This window comes from Marmota flaviventris, chromosome 3 (genome assembly GCF_047511675.1).
Source record: "Marmota flaviventris isolate mMarFla1 chromosome 3, mMarFla1.hap1, whole genome shotgun sequence".
NCBI classification, from domain to species: domain Eukaryota; kingdom Metazoa; phylum Chordata; class Mammalia; order Rodentia; family Sciuridae; genus Marmota; species Marmota flaviventris.
The window spans coordinates 75643307-75658214 of record NC_092500.1 but is presented as its reverse complement, the minus strand read 5'-3'; the positions used below and the strand labels follow the sequence as shown (position 1 = coordinate 75658214).

The following is a 14908-nucleotide window of genomic DNA, read 5'->3' as shown; positions in this document are numbered from 1 at the left end:
CCAAACTATATTGTTATACTGTGTGCACATACAAATATTTTGCAACAACAAATTACATCATTATATATAAATTATAATACACTAATAAAAAACAGAAAATAAAAATCCTCCTTAAAGATATTTCTGTGACACTACAGATCAAGGAGATAAGGAAATAAGCAGTGATGTACAAAAAAATTGATCTGCGTAATCAAAACATAGATGCTGAGGACAGCTTCTAAAAAAACCATTTGCCAAATCATCAAGTAGTTTTAGGAAATTGTGGGAAAAAAAACAACAAGTAAAATGAACTTTATTCCACCAAGACAGAGGTCTAAAATTTACACAACTGTGGAAAAGGGATGGATTATGCTCTTTAAGAGTAGGGAATCTTGTTTACCACCTCTTCCTAATATCTATGAAGCTGTAGGCACTCAGCAATGAATATTTTCACAGAGCTCGTGATGGGAAAGGCACTATTTTCAAACCTTTACCCATTAAATCATTCAGTCTTCAAAGTAATTCTTTGAGACAAATATTATAAATATCTTTATGTTATTAAAGAGGAAACTAGAGCACAGGGAGGTCAAACAAACTGCCTACAATTGGACAGCTGGGATTAAAATGCCAGTGTCTGTTTCTAGATGTTAAGTTTATCTCATGTAAAGTCACACAGCATCTCAGGCCTTCAACACACTTAAATCTGCCTGTCTGTAAAGCTGATCCACTATGTCATGTAAAAACTCACCATCTTAAACCAAGAATGGAAAGCCACTCAAGAATTTATAGATTTCATATAATGAAAATACGTTCATTTAGACTTTCCTTTGGGGCTCAGTTAATCAATGCACAAAACAAAGGATGAGGAATATCACTTCGGATGAACTCTTCTGTTAAGCCGTAGGCAGGCCCTGTACAGACTACCCTACTTACTCCCCACACTGTGTGAAGGTCTTCAGCACCTGATTTTACAGCTGAAGAAGTTTAATATGATGAACAAAGTAAAGTAGCTTATTTTACACAGAGAGCAACTGGCAAGGCTTATACTGGAGGGGGAAAAAAAACAATTTCAAAAGGAGAAAATATAGCTGATAAAGATATGAACATTCATATCTATCTAGAAAGTATTTATACTCAAAACATTATCTTACATCAACTTCCTGCTTTCTTGTTTAAGTATCTGATCTTTTCTAGTAGATTATGAAAACTTCTGGAGACAGGAGCCTATTTTAAAATAACTTTTTATACCACACTTCATTTAATACAATAACATGCAAGTGCTAAACCTCAATGAACGCCTGTCAAATAATAGATAAATGTATGACTAATCCAGAGATAAGTATAACTCACCAAAGAACTGATGTGTGTCTGTTATGCCAATTACACTGATTAAGTGCAAAGTACAAAACTTTAACATCTGTGGCGATCTCTAGCAAGCACTAATTTGCTTAAATAGGGAAACTACTGATCCCTATTATAAAAGTGGAAGACACAAACTTGCAGAAAACTAGTACACCAAAACTCCAAATGGAGATAAAAATCACTTAAGAAATCCATAAGATCATCCCATTTAAAATCGAGTGTTACACATCCTAGTTTATGATATTCCTAAATCATCAGTTTCATACACAAGATAAGATCAACATTATAATACTATATTAGATCCGCCCGGTTTTTAATCTCAGAGATCATTAAGGTAAACAAAAATCTCATGCAAATGATTGTTTTGGGGAAAATGATTTTCTAAGAAAACTGAATTAAGTAACAGATAATTTCTCCAAGACTAAAATAAATGCACACGTTGTAGACAAATTGTCTATATTGCTTCTGTATAAACAAGTAGTGAAATTATAAGACACTCTTTAACAGGGCAATATGTCATGTAATCAAAAAATTTATTAACTATAGCTTATTAGTATAATAACATCTATAAACTTTTTATCTAAATGTAAATAAAACACTAGAATAGTCCTTTTTCTAGTTTTACTAGTACTACTATAAAAAGCACATAAAAATACTAGAAAAATAATCTTCACTGGTCCCCACAAAAGAGGAAACTTTCTTCAACTTAATTCTCAGACTAAGAGGTTTTTTGCTCCCATTTGCAAACAACATGATTTTATATTTAGAAAAAATCTAAAGACAACACCAAAAAATGTTAGAACTAATAAATTTAGTGCAGTTGTTTGTTTTTCTATATACCAATAAAGAAAAAAGCAATCCTATTTACAATAGCCACAAAAACTGATCCCACGCAAAAAAAGAAAAAAAAATCCAGGAACAAACTTAACCAAGGAGATGAACAATCAACAATGAAAACTATAAAACACTGATGAATGAAGATACCAAAAAATGGAAAGACATCCCATGTTCATGAATTGCAATAATTAATACTGTTAAGATGTCCATACTTCTCAAAGCAATCTGTGGATTCAATGCAATGCCAATCAAAATTCCAATAACATTCTTCATAGACATAAAAAACAAATTCCTAAAATTTCTATGGAACACAGAACACAGAAGACCCTGAATAGCCAAAGCAATGTAATACTGAGCTTAAGGAACAACATGCTCAAGGCATTGCACTACCCAACTTCCTGAAGTGGGTCCATCTCAATATAAGCCAGCTAAAGGAACTAGCAGGACAAAACAAACACCAAATTCCACCTCTAAGATTCTAACTAGAATTCCATAGTCAAAATGACCATTTGGGTTAAGAGTGCTAACACACTTGGACTGTGGTCCAAGCTAGTGGAAATACAGAGGACAAGTTTTCACCATATTTAGAAGTGTGTATTTCTTCTATTAAGGCCTTAATCTGATATACAATGTATGTCCAAAATTATAAATGAAAGCCTAAGTCATTAACTTTTAAGTGGTATTTCCAAAATTTAAACATTAATATAGCTTTAAAATGAATTCTAACAAATAATGAATCATATGGGACTATATAATGTTTATTTTTGAAATTCCAGTGTATTTATAAATATTCGACCTCAAAAATAAGTTTTTTATTTGGGCACAACATATCAACAATTTAAAAGAAAATATTAATAACTCTTAATACCTATAATAAGTGCAAGTTTTGGCAGGGCATGGTGGCACATGCCTGTAATCCCAGCATGTTGGGAAGCTGAAGGAGGTGGGATCAAGAGTTCAAAGTCAGCCTTAGAAACTTAGTGAGGCCCTAAGCAACTCAGTGAGACCCTGCCTCTAAATAAAATACAAAAAAAAAAAGGCGGGGGGCTGGGGATGTGGGTAAGTGGTTAGGTGCCCCTGGATTCAATCTCAGGTTAATAAATGAATGAATGAATGAATGAATGAATAAATAAATAAATAAATAAATAAATAAATAAATAAATAAATTCCAGTTTTAGTAAAATTCCACAATGAGCTTGTAAACTTACTCCTCTGTCCCTGTTCCTCTAATAAGTAATTTCCGTGAACTGCCACAGCAACATGGGCTTCAGGAGGAAGCAATCTTATGCCTGTCCCCAAACCTCAGGGGATCAAAAATTGACACTCCTATCCATAGGTGTAGAAAGTCAGAGAAACATTTATAAAGTATATTATTAATACAGAGCAGTGGAAGTACTTTATGGTAGTTGTACAAAGGTAAGTAAGGCTAAGTCATTGTGGAAGCAGTGGGCATGAACATCTAATGCTAACTGCCACACAGATACACCATGAAAGTGCTCTGGGACTAGAGAGAAGAAAGGCATCCTGCCCTCTCACATACCTAGACAGTACTCACGTCCACCTTTCCTAATGACTTCACTGTTCACAGGCTCTATAAATCTCCCCTGTTTTTCCCTGTTCTCTGAAAAGTTCCTCATTAATGAACCTCCTTCCAACAGGATGAAGAAAATTCTCATTATTTGCCCACTGCATTGTGTCCTTCAAAAAGTGCAACATCTTGCTTTGACTGTGATCCCAGGAGAGGGAGCTAAGATTTCTGTTTATGCATGAACAAGAGGATCAAGATGTTTTCACAGGGCAGCCTGCCACAGCATCAGATGATGAGACCCAGCTTTTGCCTCAGACCCTTGCCTCTCTTGGTGCCCCACAGCATCAAGTGTGACACACACACGGGGTGGGGGGTAGACCTGCTAGAATGCAAAACTGACCATGTCCCAGTCTTTAAGAAAGCAGTGCCCCCTGAGGAGCAGTCTCAAACACCAATGCTTCAATTACCCAGAGATTCCCTGTGACACTACGTTACAGGTTCTTCTGTGGCCACACACGAGCACACACTTACACACAGACACACACACCTGCACAAAGGAGGTATACCCAAATTAAACTTCATACTAAAGAGGCCTCAATGCACATATTTTTTTTTTTTAAAAAAAAAAAAAAAAAGAGAGGTCAGGAGCATCTCCAAATGAGGCCTAAAAATAAAAACTATGGAAACTGATAGACATATTTAATGACTGATCAAAAGAAGGACCAGCAAACTATAGCCCATAAGGTCAATTCTGTCAGTTTGTTTTTACAACAGGTACAAAATAAACTTTGTGTTTTATTGGAAGGAGCCACGCTCATCCTTTTATATGCTGTCTATGTCTACTTTTATGCTACACCAGCAGAGATGAATAGCTGTAACAGAGACCATATGGCCACAGAGCCAAGTATCTACATGGTGGCCCTTAAAAAAGTCACAGAAGAAAAAAGTTTGCTGAGTCCTAGAATAAAGCATCAAAAATAATACCTTATTATGCCAATAAAGAAAACAGCTCCAAACCTATTGTATTAAAAGTATAATTAAAACATCACTACTACTTTCTTCTCATTAGTTGTTTTTTCAGGTGAAACATGATTTTTCCCAATCTGTAGATTTTCTACTCTTGGGCATCACAATGAAAATAATGATAGCATCTGCTGGAGAAAGAGGAAAAAACACTCAAGCATTAATTCAGCCTTTAAAAAATTTAAAAAAAAAAGATTGTAAAAGTAAACTGCACCATGAATTGTGTTAAATTTTCTAATGGAGAATAGGCTCAAAAGTCCATCTTAGCAGAGGAAACTACTAATATGCTATTATTTCTCAAATTTAATGTAACTCTTCGTGTGAATTACAATGACAATAATCACATTTTCTTGGCATAGTTCACTAGACTAAATAGCGAAGCTTGGGAACTTTGAACTATCTGGTGGTATGCCTGACTTCATGCATCCCACCTCTCAGACTCAACCCCTGTTCCTTCCTCCCCCCTTCAGGAGTCAGGCTGACTCAGGCAGTACAGGGTGCTTGTTCCTTTCTGTCTTTGTTTGGTGATGGAATCTCAACCACAGGGAAATAAACCTGGAAACTTGAAACCAGATTGTAAAAGAAGTTCAAGAAGTCAAGGCATGTGTTTCTGAAAAGGAGGGAACATTATCCTGTCTGTGTAGTGGGACGGAAACTCAGGAGGCCATGGGGAAATTATATGGAGAGGGAAGATTACAGAAGAAAGGATGTCAGTGGAAGGCACTGGCACCAAGGCCGAGAGGATGAGTGCCAGAGAGCTAACCCACACAATGACAGAAGAAACTGATGGGAAATAACACCCGCAAGATACAAGAAACTGGACTGAATTGTTTTGTCAACTCACTTTGAAGGCAACTGTTTTGTTTTCTATAGTTGTCTGCATTCGTTCCTTTTAGACAGGACTCCAAGTCTCTCTACCTTCTTTCTTTCTTTCCCCTCTAGTATTTCTATCCAAACTACACAGTACAATCTGGCAAGAGAAGCAGGGCTAGCCTAGGAGGAGGAGGAGGAGGAAAGCCTCCTCCAGAGACAGTGAGTGGGGCTCAGAACACACCCTTCCCCTTTCCAGCTCTCCGTCCTTCTCAGCCCTCTGCTTTCTCAGTAGAATATGGTGCACAACATCTAGATTTTATAGTTTTATTTTTAGAAATTAGAAGATGTGTATTGTAACATTTACAGAAATAGGTATTCAGTAAATAGTAATTGTTCGTATTAGTCATTATTCCATTATGAATAAAAAAAATCTCTGAGGTCCTTTTAGGGGGGAACCATTATTGGGTTCAATTCTCTAAAAAAGTAATTTTGAAAATGAATTGAATTCTACAAGAAGTCCAGTGGGAATCATTTTCAAGGAAGTACTTTGAAAATTTCAGAGAATAAAAGCTAAACTGAAACTGGGAGGCACCAATCCAGCAACCGATTATAGTTCTAGCTTCCAAGACCCAGTAGTTTTCTCCTTACCCTGGTGAGTACACACCTCCTTATTGATGGCTACAACACTGCAAGGAACATAGGTGCTAACAAGCAAGCTAACTGAAATGTGCATCTAGGTCAGGTTCTCAGTAAGACACTGATGGAAAACACAGCCTGATGGGTAGACAGGACGGAGAGTGGTAACAGGGAGAATTAATGGCATTGAACCACTCTGTCTCCCAAACACAAATCCAATTTAAAATGTGAGGGGAGGGGGGGAATATGAGTGATTCATTTGATTTTTGAGAAACACTTGAGAACAGGCAAGTTTTTTTCAGATTGTACATGACATGGCTGCTAACATTCTTATTTTAGAGCCCATCAATGAAATTGTCCTGTTACCACTAAATGTCTCAGCACTAAAGAAAAAAAAAATAGTTATCTTCAGGATATTCCTTTAACCTTCTTCAAAGACTAGTTAACCTTTAAAGGGCAAAGTAATTTTTTTCTTTTCTAGAGGGGGAAAAGACTCTCCAGACCATGGTTTTATTTACAAAGCAGACTACTACCTGTACTAAATGATGGCTTTAATATTAAGTGGGCAATGAACCACCCTGAAGTAGCAATCCAGGAATCATATTTTCGTCTGTGAAATGCCTACCTTTTGGATATTTTCTCTCCAATTTGATTGTATTAAATACAGAGCATTAAAAAAACAGTATGAACCTCATAAAGAGTTGGAGAAAATGAAATCTTTGACACAAAGTTGTTGTTTTTTTTTTATGAGATATGGATTTAAGTACAACTCAGCAAGAAAACAGAAATACAGAGGCTTGAAGTATTATCTATCTACTTACTAAGACAATCTGGACTTTCAATAGAAATCAAGAAGAATGGCTTAAAAGCCTACAAGTAATTTGAAAAATGTTTCCTTCTCTCCTGAGTATGCCAAGTGGAAAATCTCTCTGCTGTTCTTCATCCCCCATAACAAGAGAGTCAGTGAAATTTTAATATAAAATTCAAGAACTGCTCCAATTCTGCTTAAGATTTTAAAAAGCCCTCTGGGGTTTAGAAACTCAATGGCAACCTTTATTTAAAGCCATATTGAATGAAATAGTTTTAAAATAAGGAATCATGGCTAAGAAAACAAGATTTACTACAACCTGAATAGAGTTGTATATTGTCCTTCAGCTTACCACTGTTGATAAAAGGATAGAAAATTAAAAACTGTTTTAATATCTTAGATATGTGTAACAGCGTCACTCTGAAACTTTTTAGGATTTTCCAACAACCTCTAGAATAGTGACAAGAGAAATGCTTTCTTTGCCAAAATTCACTAAATTATGAATCATCTTGCTAAGAAACAATTTGTCAATATCTTCTTCAAGTTGACCCAGGAAATGACAAACATTCATTGGTTTGGGTCAGATGACACTCTACTACCACATGAAGAAAATACAAGCAACCAACTTAAAATACTGAGGGAAAGGATTACTTTCCTCTAAAGGCATCAAAAGTCAACTTCAATAAGTGTTCAACTACAGTGTCATTATTCTGGAATCTGGTTTTTAAAGAAACTACAGAAGAACTTCCATCAAAATATGATACATATTTACCCTCTGTGACCTCTCTGAAGAACATGATTTCCTGAAATGGCCACATACTGTATCAATTCGCCCAGAAAAGAAAATGACTTATGAGGAGAGAAGATTTGGTGACCTAATTGCGAAATTACTAGAGGGAAACAAAAGGAGAGATGCAGCCATCCCTTTCACTTATGTGGTAAGCCTGACTTCCAAGGCCTGGAGGTGAATCAAATCATGTTTTAAAATAACTCAGGGGAGGAACTTGAATAACTTGAATAAATTCCCCTCCCTCCCTCGCTCTTCCTTTCCAGACTAGAGATTAAACTCCCCATCAAAAGCAAAACACAGGGCTGGGGCTGGGGCTCAATGGTAGAGCGCTTGCCTAGCATGTGTGAGGCACTGGGTTCGATTCTCAGCACCACATATAAATAAAGGTCCATTAGCAACAACAACAAAAGAAAACACTTTAAAAAAAAAGTGAAACACAGAGCCAACATTCAACCAGGTTACAGAGTTCATTAGCCGACAAAATTAAACAATTCAGATCTTGTTGGCTTGAATTCTTTTTTGCATAAATTATACAACAGATGGGCAATCAGAATGCCCTGCAACGAGACTAAGCAACAGGTAGACCTGGATCTAATTATAACCTGAAACAGATAGTACCTCTGTGTTCTACTTCTCATGCCTAAATACTAAAATCTTAGGACTACAAGTATAGCTCAACAGTAGAGCACTGGCCTAGCATGCCTGAGGCCCTGGGTCCAATATGCAGCACTGCAAATTAATTTTAAATACATACAAACACACACACACACAACTACACAATTTTAGTGACTAAAGAGCAAAGTCAATTCTCTGGCTTGTATTCTATTCAGTGCCTCTATTTTTTTAATATCTGTGATCTACATAATATCAAATATATATATATCTGTGTATATGTACACACACACACACACACACACACACACACACTCCCCCTTCCACACATAGGATAAAAAGCTCATAAACATTTTAAGTTCCTTGGGTTGAACCCAAGGAACCTGAAACAGACAGGTTTGCAAAAGGCCATTCTCTCCTGCCCCCAGGAATGCAATGGAAGTCTGTCTTGACTTGCTCCCTCCTTCCACCTGCTATTGCACTGAAACTATCCAGACAACCCCTTTCTTCCTAGTCATTCCTTCTCTTGCCCTGGGGTTGAGGGGTTGCACATATCACCATTTGCACATGCAGAGGAAAAGCTTTCCTGGTCACATTTTCCCTTCCAGGATACTGCTTTACTACCATGGCCCAGAGTGGAAAATGGGGTAATAGGGATGGTGCCTCATTGGGGAACTTCCCTAAGCACTGCCTGAGGGGTCACTGCACAAGACTCAGGAACTGGTGCTACCACAGCATGGGAGCAGCCGCCTTGGTGTTACTTATCTCTCATTCCAGAAATACACTTCTTATTCTCTGATACAGGACATGAAATTGAAGAAGTCAACTAAGCACTATTAAGCAAGATGGTACAAAGAATACAAACACACAACTCTCATTTCTAAATTCCTCCCTAAAATGCCTTTGGAAGATTTCCTTTTGATAACTGATTTTATTCTGTTAACTGGGAAACAATTATCAACTGTTTCAACTTAAAGCTCCTGACAAATACGCTTTGACCTTCTTATCCTTAAAACATACTCACTCATCTCTCCTGGTATGGGCACACCCTACTTTTAATACCTTGCTGAATATATTTACCTAAGAGAAGAACTCATTAACCCATTGAGTCCCATTATCCCAAATGTGGGACACCTATGAAAACTTAAATTGAGCAAGAAATATATCACTTTTGGTAACTTTTGAAATAAGTATCTTCAGAGTTCTATTCTTTTGAGAACATTAATGAATAATAAGTATTTGAAAAACTTATGTATCCATATGTGTGTCTATGAAAATATACATAAAAAACATGTAAGCTCTAGCTTATGATTTCCAACCTATTTTAATGTACCTGTGCCAATTTCATTAAATTATTCATGGAATTAAAACTTGGGACTGAACGAGTTGACTGTGAAACATACATATATATATATATATATATATATATATATATATATATATATATATATATATATATTTAGGAAATAATTATTGAATAAGCATATTTAGGAAAATATCTTTGATTAAACATATTTAGGAAATATTGAGATTTTTAGGAAATGCATTTTTAGCATTTCTATTCTTGTTCTACAGAACAGAATTCAAACTTTTGTTAATTTCTAAGATAAAGCATAAAAAAAATCAAGTAAAATTTGAGCTTACCGCAGCTGCCTTCTTGCTGTGTGGTGTTATGCACCTCTCTCCACCCCCCAATCTTTGAAGCTAAGTGGAAAGGTCTGCCAATCATTGCCTTAATCAATTATCTAGGTCTCTCTCAGGTTTTTATCTCTTATATACAAGTCACGACTCTATTACACATCTATGCCATTGAAATACACTAGGAAAACAAAATATGAGGGCTGTACAATGGGAATGGTATTCATAATATTTTGTATTTAAATTTGCTTTTGACTCTAAAGGTAATAAAGGTCTCTCTACTAATTTAGCATTTAGGCTTACCAACCTTTGATAAATAAAGATGTATAGTTAGACCTTATCAAAATGTCCCAAAAATCTGGTACACTTTATAGCTACTAAGGAAACAGACCCAGAAAACTAATCTGATACACTTAATGACACATATAATTTTACACTACTGCTCCCCATACCCAGAACACTCTTCCCTCCAGTTCTCTATACTGCTGCTTCTGTCCCACACTTCAAATCTACCTCTTTGGAGGCCTATCCTAACCACCCCATCAAAAACAGCCTTTCTTCAGTTCCTTTATGAGTGTGTAAGCACACTATTTTCTTTAAACAATTACATATTTTTTAGTTATCTGGCAATTATTTACTATTTTGCTTAACATGTGTCCCAAAATGATAGAACAGAATCTCATCTGACTTATTTATGGCCATTTCCCACATCTACTGAGTGCCACTCAATAACCACATTTGAAATGAAGAGGAGACATTTATCACTCATTTTAAAACGCTAAAGGAAAAATAAAAACAAAAAACAACAACAAGAGAGCTTGGAACTCTTATAATCTAGCTGTCTTTCTTAGAAACCCCAAAAGAAGCTGAGACTCAGTGCCTCTCCCAGATTCTTTTAGCACTACAAGTCTGAGGTGGAGCCAGAACCAGTCTCTCCACTCCCCTTGTTTCCCACTCCAGGGAGCTTTCCAAAGCAAGCTGTTGTTTCCTCTAGTCTTCCTTTATTATTCCTACAGGAGGTATAAACAGTGTTGAGCACATGTGAAAACCAAATGTTTGTTTCCATTCCCATAAAATGCCTTTTTTGTTGTTGTTTTGCAAACTGAGGAGGGCCAAGACCAATTTGTGTCTGGCAATGTTAGCATTTCCAGAGAAACCACCAAGACCCTGGGTGCCTTGCTGAGGATCTGACACAGAGTAGGTGGAATTCCATGCCATGGATCCAATCCTGTTGCACAGCTTGGCCTGGAAGCCTCACCTTGGCCACTTACACAACCAGAGTAACTGTGGTACTCAGGACAGAGAGGATGGCTTCTTGCACAGAGGAATAAGTGCTACGTGCACTGACATCTCACACATCCAAAACAGAGATTAATGTAGTGAATCCATACTTCAGTAGCTATGTCTACTTTCCTCAAACTCAAACCACCACCACCAAAAAAAAAAAAAAAAAATTGTGTGAAAACAAAAGGATCACAAAAGCAAATATCAAAATCTTAAAAAATCCACTGGGAAATAGACAAGTCATGGTTCCCTGATCAGGAATCAAACCTATTCATTAAGAAGCTCACAGGTAACAAGGAACTAAGCCGCCTTGTCAGATAGAACATTTCTTAAAAAAAAAAAACAGATGCCTTATGTCTTTCTAACCTCCTGGATTACCCAGTTAATTTGTGATTATCTAGGTAAAGGCTCTTCTCGCCAGACAGTTATACAACACTGATCACAGCTCCTAAACTTGGAGGTGTGGCTCAAAATTCACCTCCTCAGGATAATAAGACATAACAGGCCATTCTCTAATCTTCCTACAAAAGGGTTGACTCATCTTCTCTAGGCCAGGACATTTTTACTACTTTGCAGTTAGCTGTTTCTTCATGTGTGTTTGTCCACCAACCCTACTAGTCTAAATGCAAATGGAGGGAGGACCAAGACCTAGCTGGTTTGTTAATCTGTCTCTGTGATGGTCTCCGCTTATGAACTGCAGGGACACAGAGTCATGCTCTTGAATATTACAATGCTGATGATTATTAATTAATTAGTTTATTAATTAATTTCTGTTACAACTAGTGTGTACTGTCAACAACCACTTGGCTAGACCAGTAGACCAGACATTTTTTTAAGCTCAAAATGAAATTATACATTTAATGCTTTGTACTAAAAATCAGTGGTATCCTTGCCTCTTTTTAAATTAAATTGTCTTACTTATTATATAACTAAAATCCAAAATAATTTAATATGATTATCCTAATAATCTGAACTTTTTCCACTCACACAATATTAGCATATATTCAACTGTACTAATAACAACAGAAACCATTCAGATAGGAGCATGAAAGAAGTTATTTGTCCTTTAAATAGATATTTTTAAATTCAACATAATTTAAATTTAATTTTTAAAAAATTAACCCAATGTTGAACTCAGCAAATTATTTTATTAAAAAAAAAAGTTATCTTTACACTGATGTATTACTCTGGAAATGCTAACATTGCCAGACACAAATTAGGTGCTTACAGTATATAAAAATGACCCTCACAAATAGTTAGGTCTTTAGTCTGGGCAAGAAGGTAATAGCACCAGTCTACTATGCTGCATATACACAAAGTTATATCAAGTCCCATGTGGGTGACCTGTTTCCACGGTGTGCATTCTATTGATTCAGGAAAATAATGATATTCAGTTCCATCAAAAATAGGAGCAAGTGAGCAAACAGACCTTCCAATACCTATTTGTGGCATGTATTAATAAAAGTGTGTGTTTAGCATTTTCTCAGATATGTAAAACAACACAACTATAAACTTGACTTATCATTTGAACTACCAATTCTGTAAAGACAAAAGGAAGGTCAAGATTTTTCAAATACCAATTTGGCAATTGTACAGGTCTGTAATCCCAGCTATGAGGAAGCTGAGGCAGCAGGATTCCAAGTTCCAGGACAGTCTGGGAAACTTAACAAGACCCTGTCTCAAAAAGAGCTGAGGATACAGCTCAGTGGTAGAACAAATGCCTAGGATGCATGAAGCCATGAGTCTATCCCGAGTATAGCAAAAAGCAAAATAAAAGTAAAAGAAATACAAACTTGGGAAATGTGAACCAGGCAGGTTCGCTGTTCTTGTTTTAAAAAATGTATTTGAAATGCCTATTTTTACACAATGTTTACATCCGCAAATTGCTTGTCCAAATCAGAGTGTCAAGATTATAGATCCTGCCTGAGAATATTTTTTATATGTCTCTATATAATATATTCTCTGGAAGTAAATACATCAACATAAGTTAACTAGAGCCTATTTTGGGTTTTTTGACATGGCAAAATTTTGGATCAGATACCTAATTAAACATTCTGATAAAACAAACACAATTATTTCAAAGCTAATACACGAAGGTGTTCATGTTCTTAATTAAAAAAATTTGGTATGGAAATTAATGTGATACATGTTAACAAGGCATTTAATATTTTAACTGAGGTTACTTATTCTGAAAATACTTTGCACTATGATTTTTAAAATTAATATGAAAGGTCAATAATGAATGCATATATTTATACATCTGAGTGACATATACATAGACATTCAGAAGATACAAACATACAAAATCACAACTAGATCAAGTATATCTAATTTAGAAAAATATGAAAATAGTAAAAAAAAAAAAAAATAAAAGAAGAAAGAAAATAGTGATTATGTGAGGACAGTAGCAATCTTCGTTTCTTCAACATTATTATAATACTTTTAAATGAAAATATATTTACTTTGGCTTGGTTATATCCATAAAATCATTATATAGCTTAGTTATATTAAACAATACTAAAGGAATATAATTTATAAATAAAACCAGCATATAATATTAAATTTCCCTAAGTATGAAATCCACATACCTGAACCAACCTCCTTTTCCTCTTCTTCAATGCTGTTTCTGATACTATCATATTCCTCATCAATGGTCTGGTTACCACGCATCTGAGATAAAATTCTACGAGCCTTCTGAGTCTGTCCTTTCTGAATAAGCCATCGAGGACTTTCCGGCAAAAAGAGAAAACCAAAGAACTGTATAACTGCTGGAATTGCTGCAAGTCCCAACATGTACCTGCAATAAGAAATTTACATTTATTGTAAAATATGATCTAATAGTACTGAGTATGAACTCACCACATGCTTTTGTGTTTGGGTTGACCACAATAACCTCCAATAGTAAATTACAATTATTATATATGTATACACCATTATAGTATTTTTATGCAGTACTGAAAACTGAAAAATGAAAAAAATCTAATATTTCTCTTACAAATTATGATGAAAATAATGAGTAAAAGTCATAATATACACATTCTAGACCAACACATCATGCAAACACACTATATGACTGGGTGTCTGTGATCCCAGTGACTCAGGAGGCTAAGTCAGGATTCCAAATTAACTTGAACTAATAAGCTTAATAAATAAGCTTGAGTGAGATCCTGTCTCAAAATTTTGAAAAGTTTCTTTCAAAGTGATAGGGATGTAGCTCAGTGATGGAGTACCCCTGGGCTCTATCCCTAGTATCACAAAACACAAAACAATCATATTAATTGGGACTGCTATGTTTTGGATAAGTGTCCTGTAAGGCCCATCTCTTAAAAGCTTGTTGTCAAGTCTGTGGTGCTACTGGGAGGCAGGGGAACCTTCAAGGGGTAGAACTTGCAGGGCCTAGTGGTGCATGCCTGAAATCCCAGCGACTACGGAGGCTGAGACAGGAGGATCGCAACTTCAAAGCCAGCCTCAGCAAAAGTGAAGCACTAAGCAACTCAGTGAGAACATATCTCTAAATAAATTACAAAATAAGAAATGTGGCTCAATGGTCCAGTACCCCTGAGTTCAATCCCTGTTACCAAAAAAAAAAAAAAAAAAA

The 14908-nt window shown here is 35.8% G+C and overlaps 1 protein-coding gene across 1 annotated transcript in view; it reads right to left on the bottom strand.

Moving 5' to 3' along the window:
- Positions 1-14908, bottom strand: part of Slc2a13 (solute carrier family 2 member 13) — a 336133-nt gene that overhangs the window by 254528 nt on the left and 66697 nt on the right. Inside the window, exon 3 of the mRNA XM_027934245.2 lies at positions 13899-14107. Within this exon, the coding sequence (XP_027790046.2) occupies positions 13899-14107 (209 nt within the window). The remainder of the gene's footprint in view (positions 1-13898; positions 14108-14908) is intronic.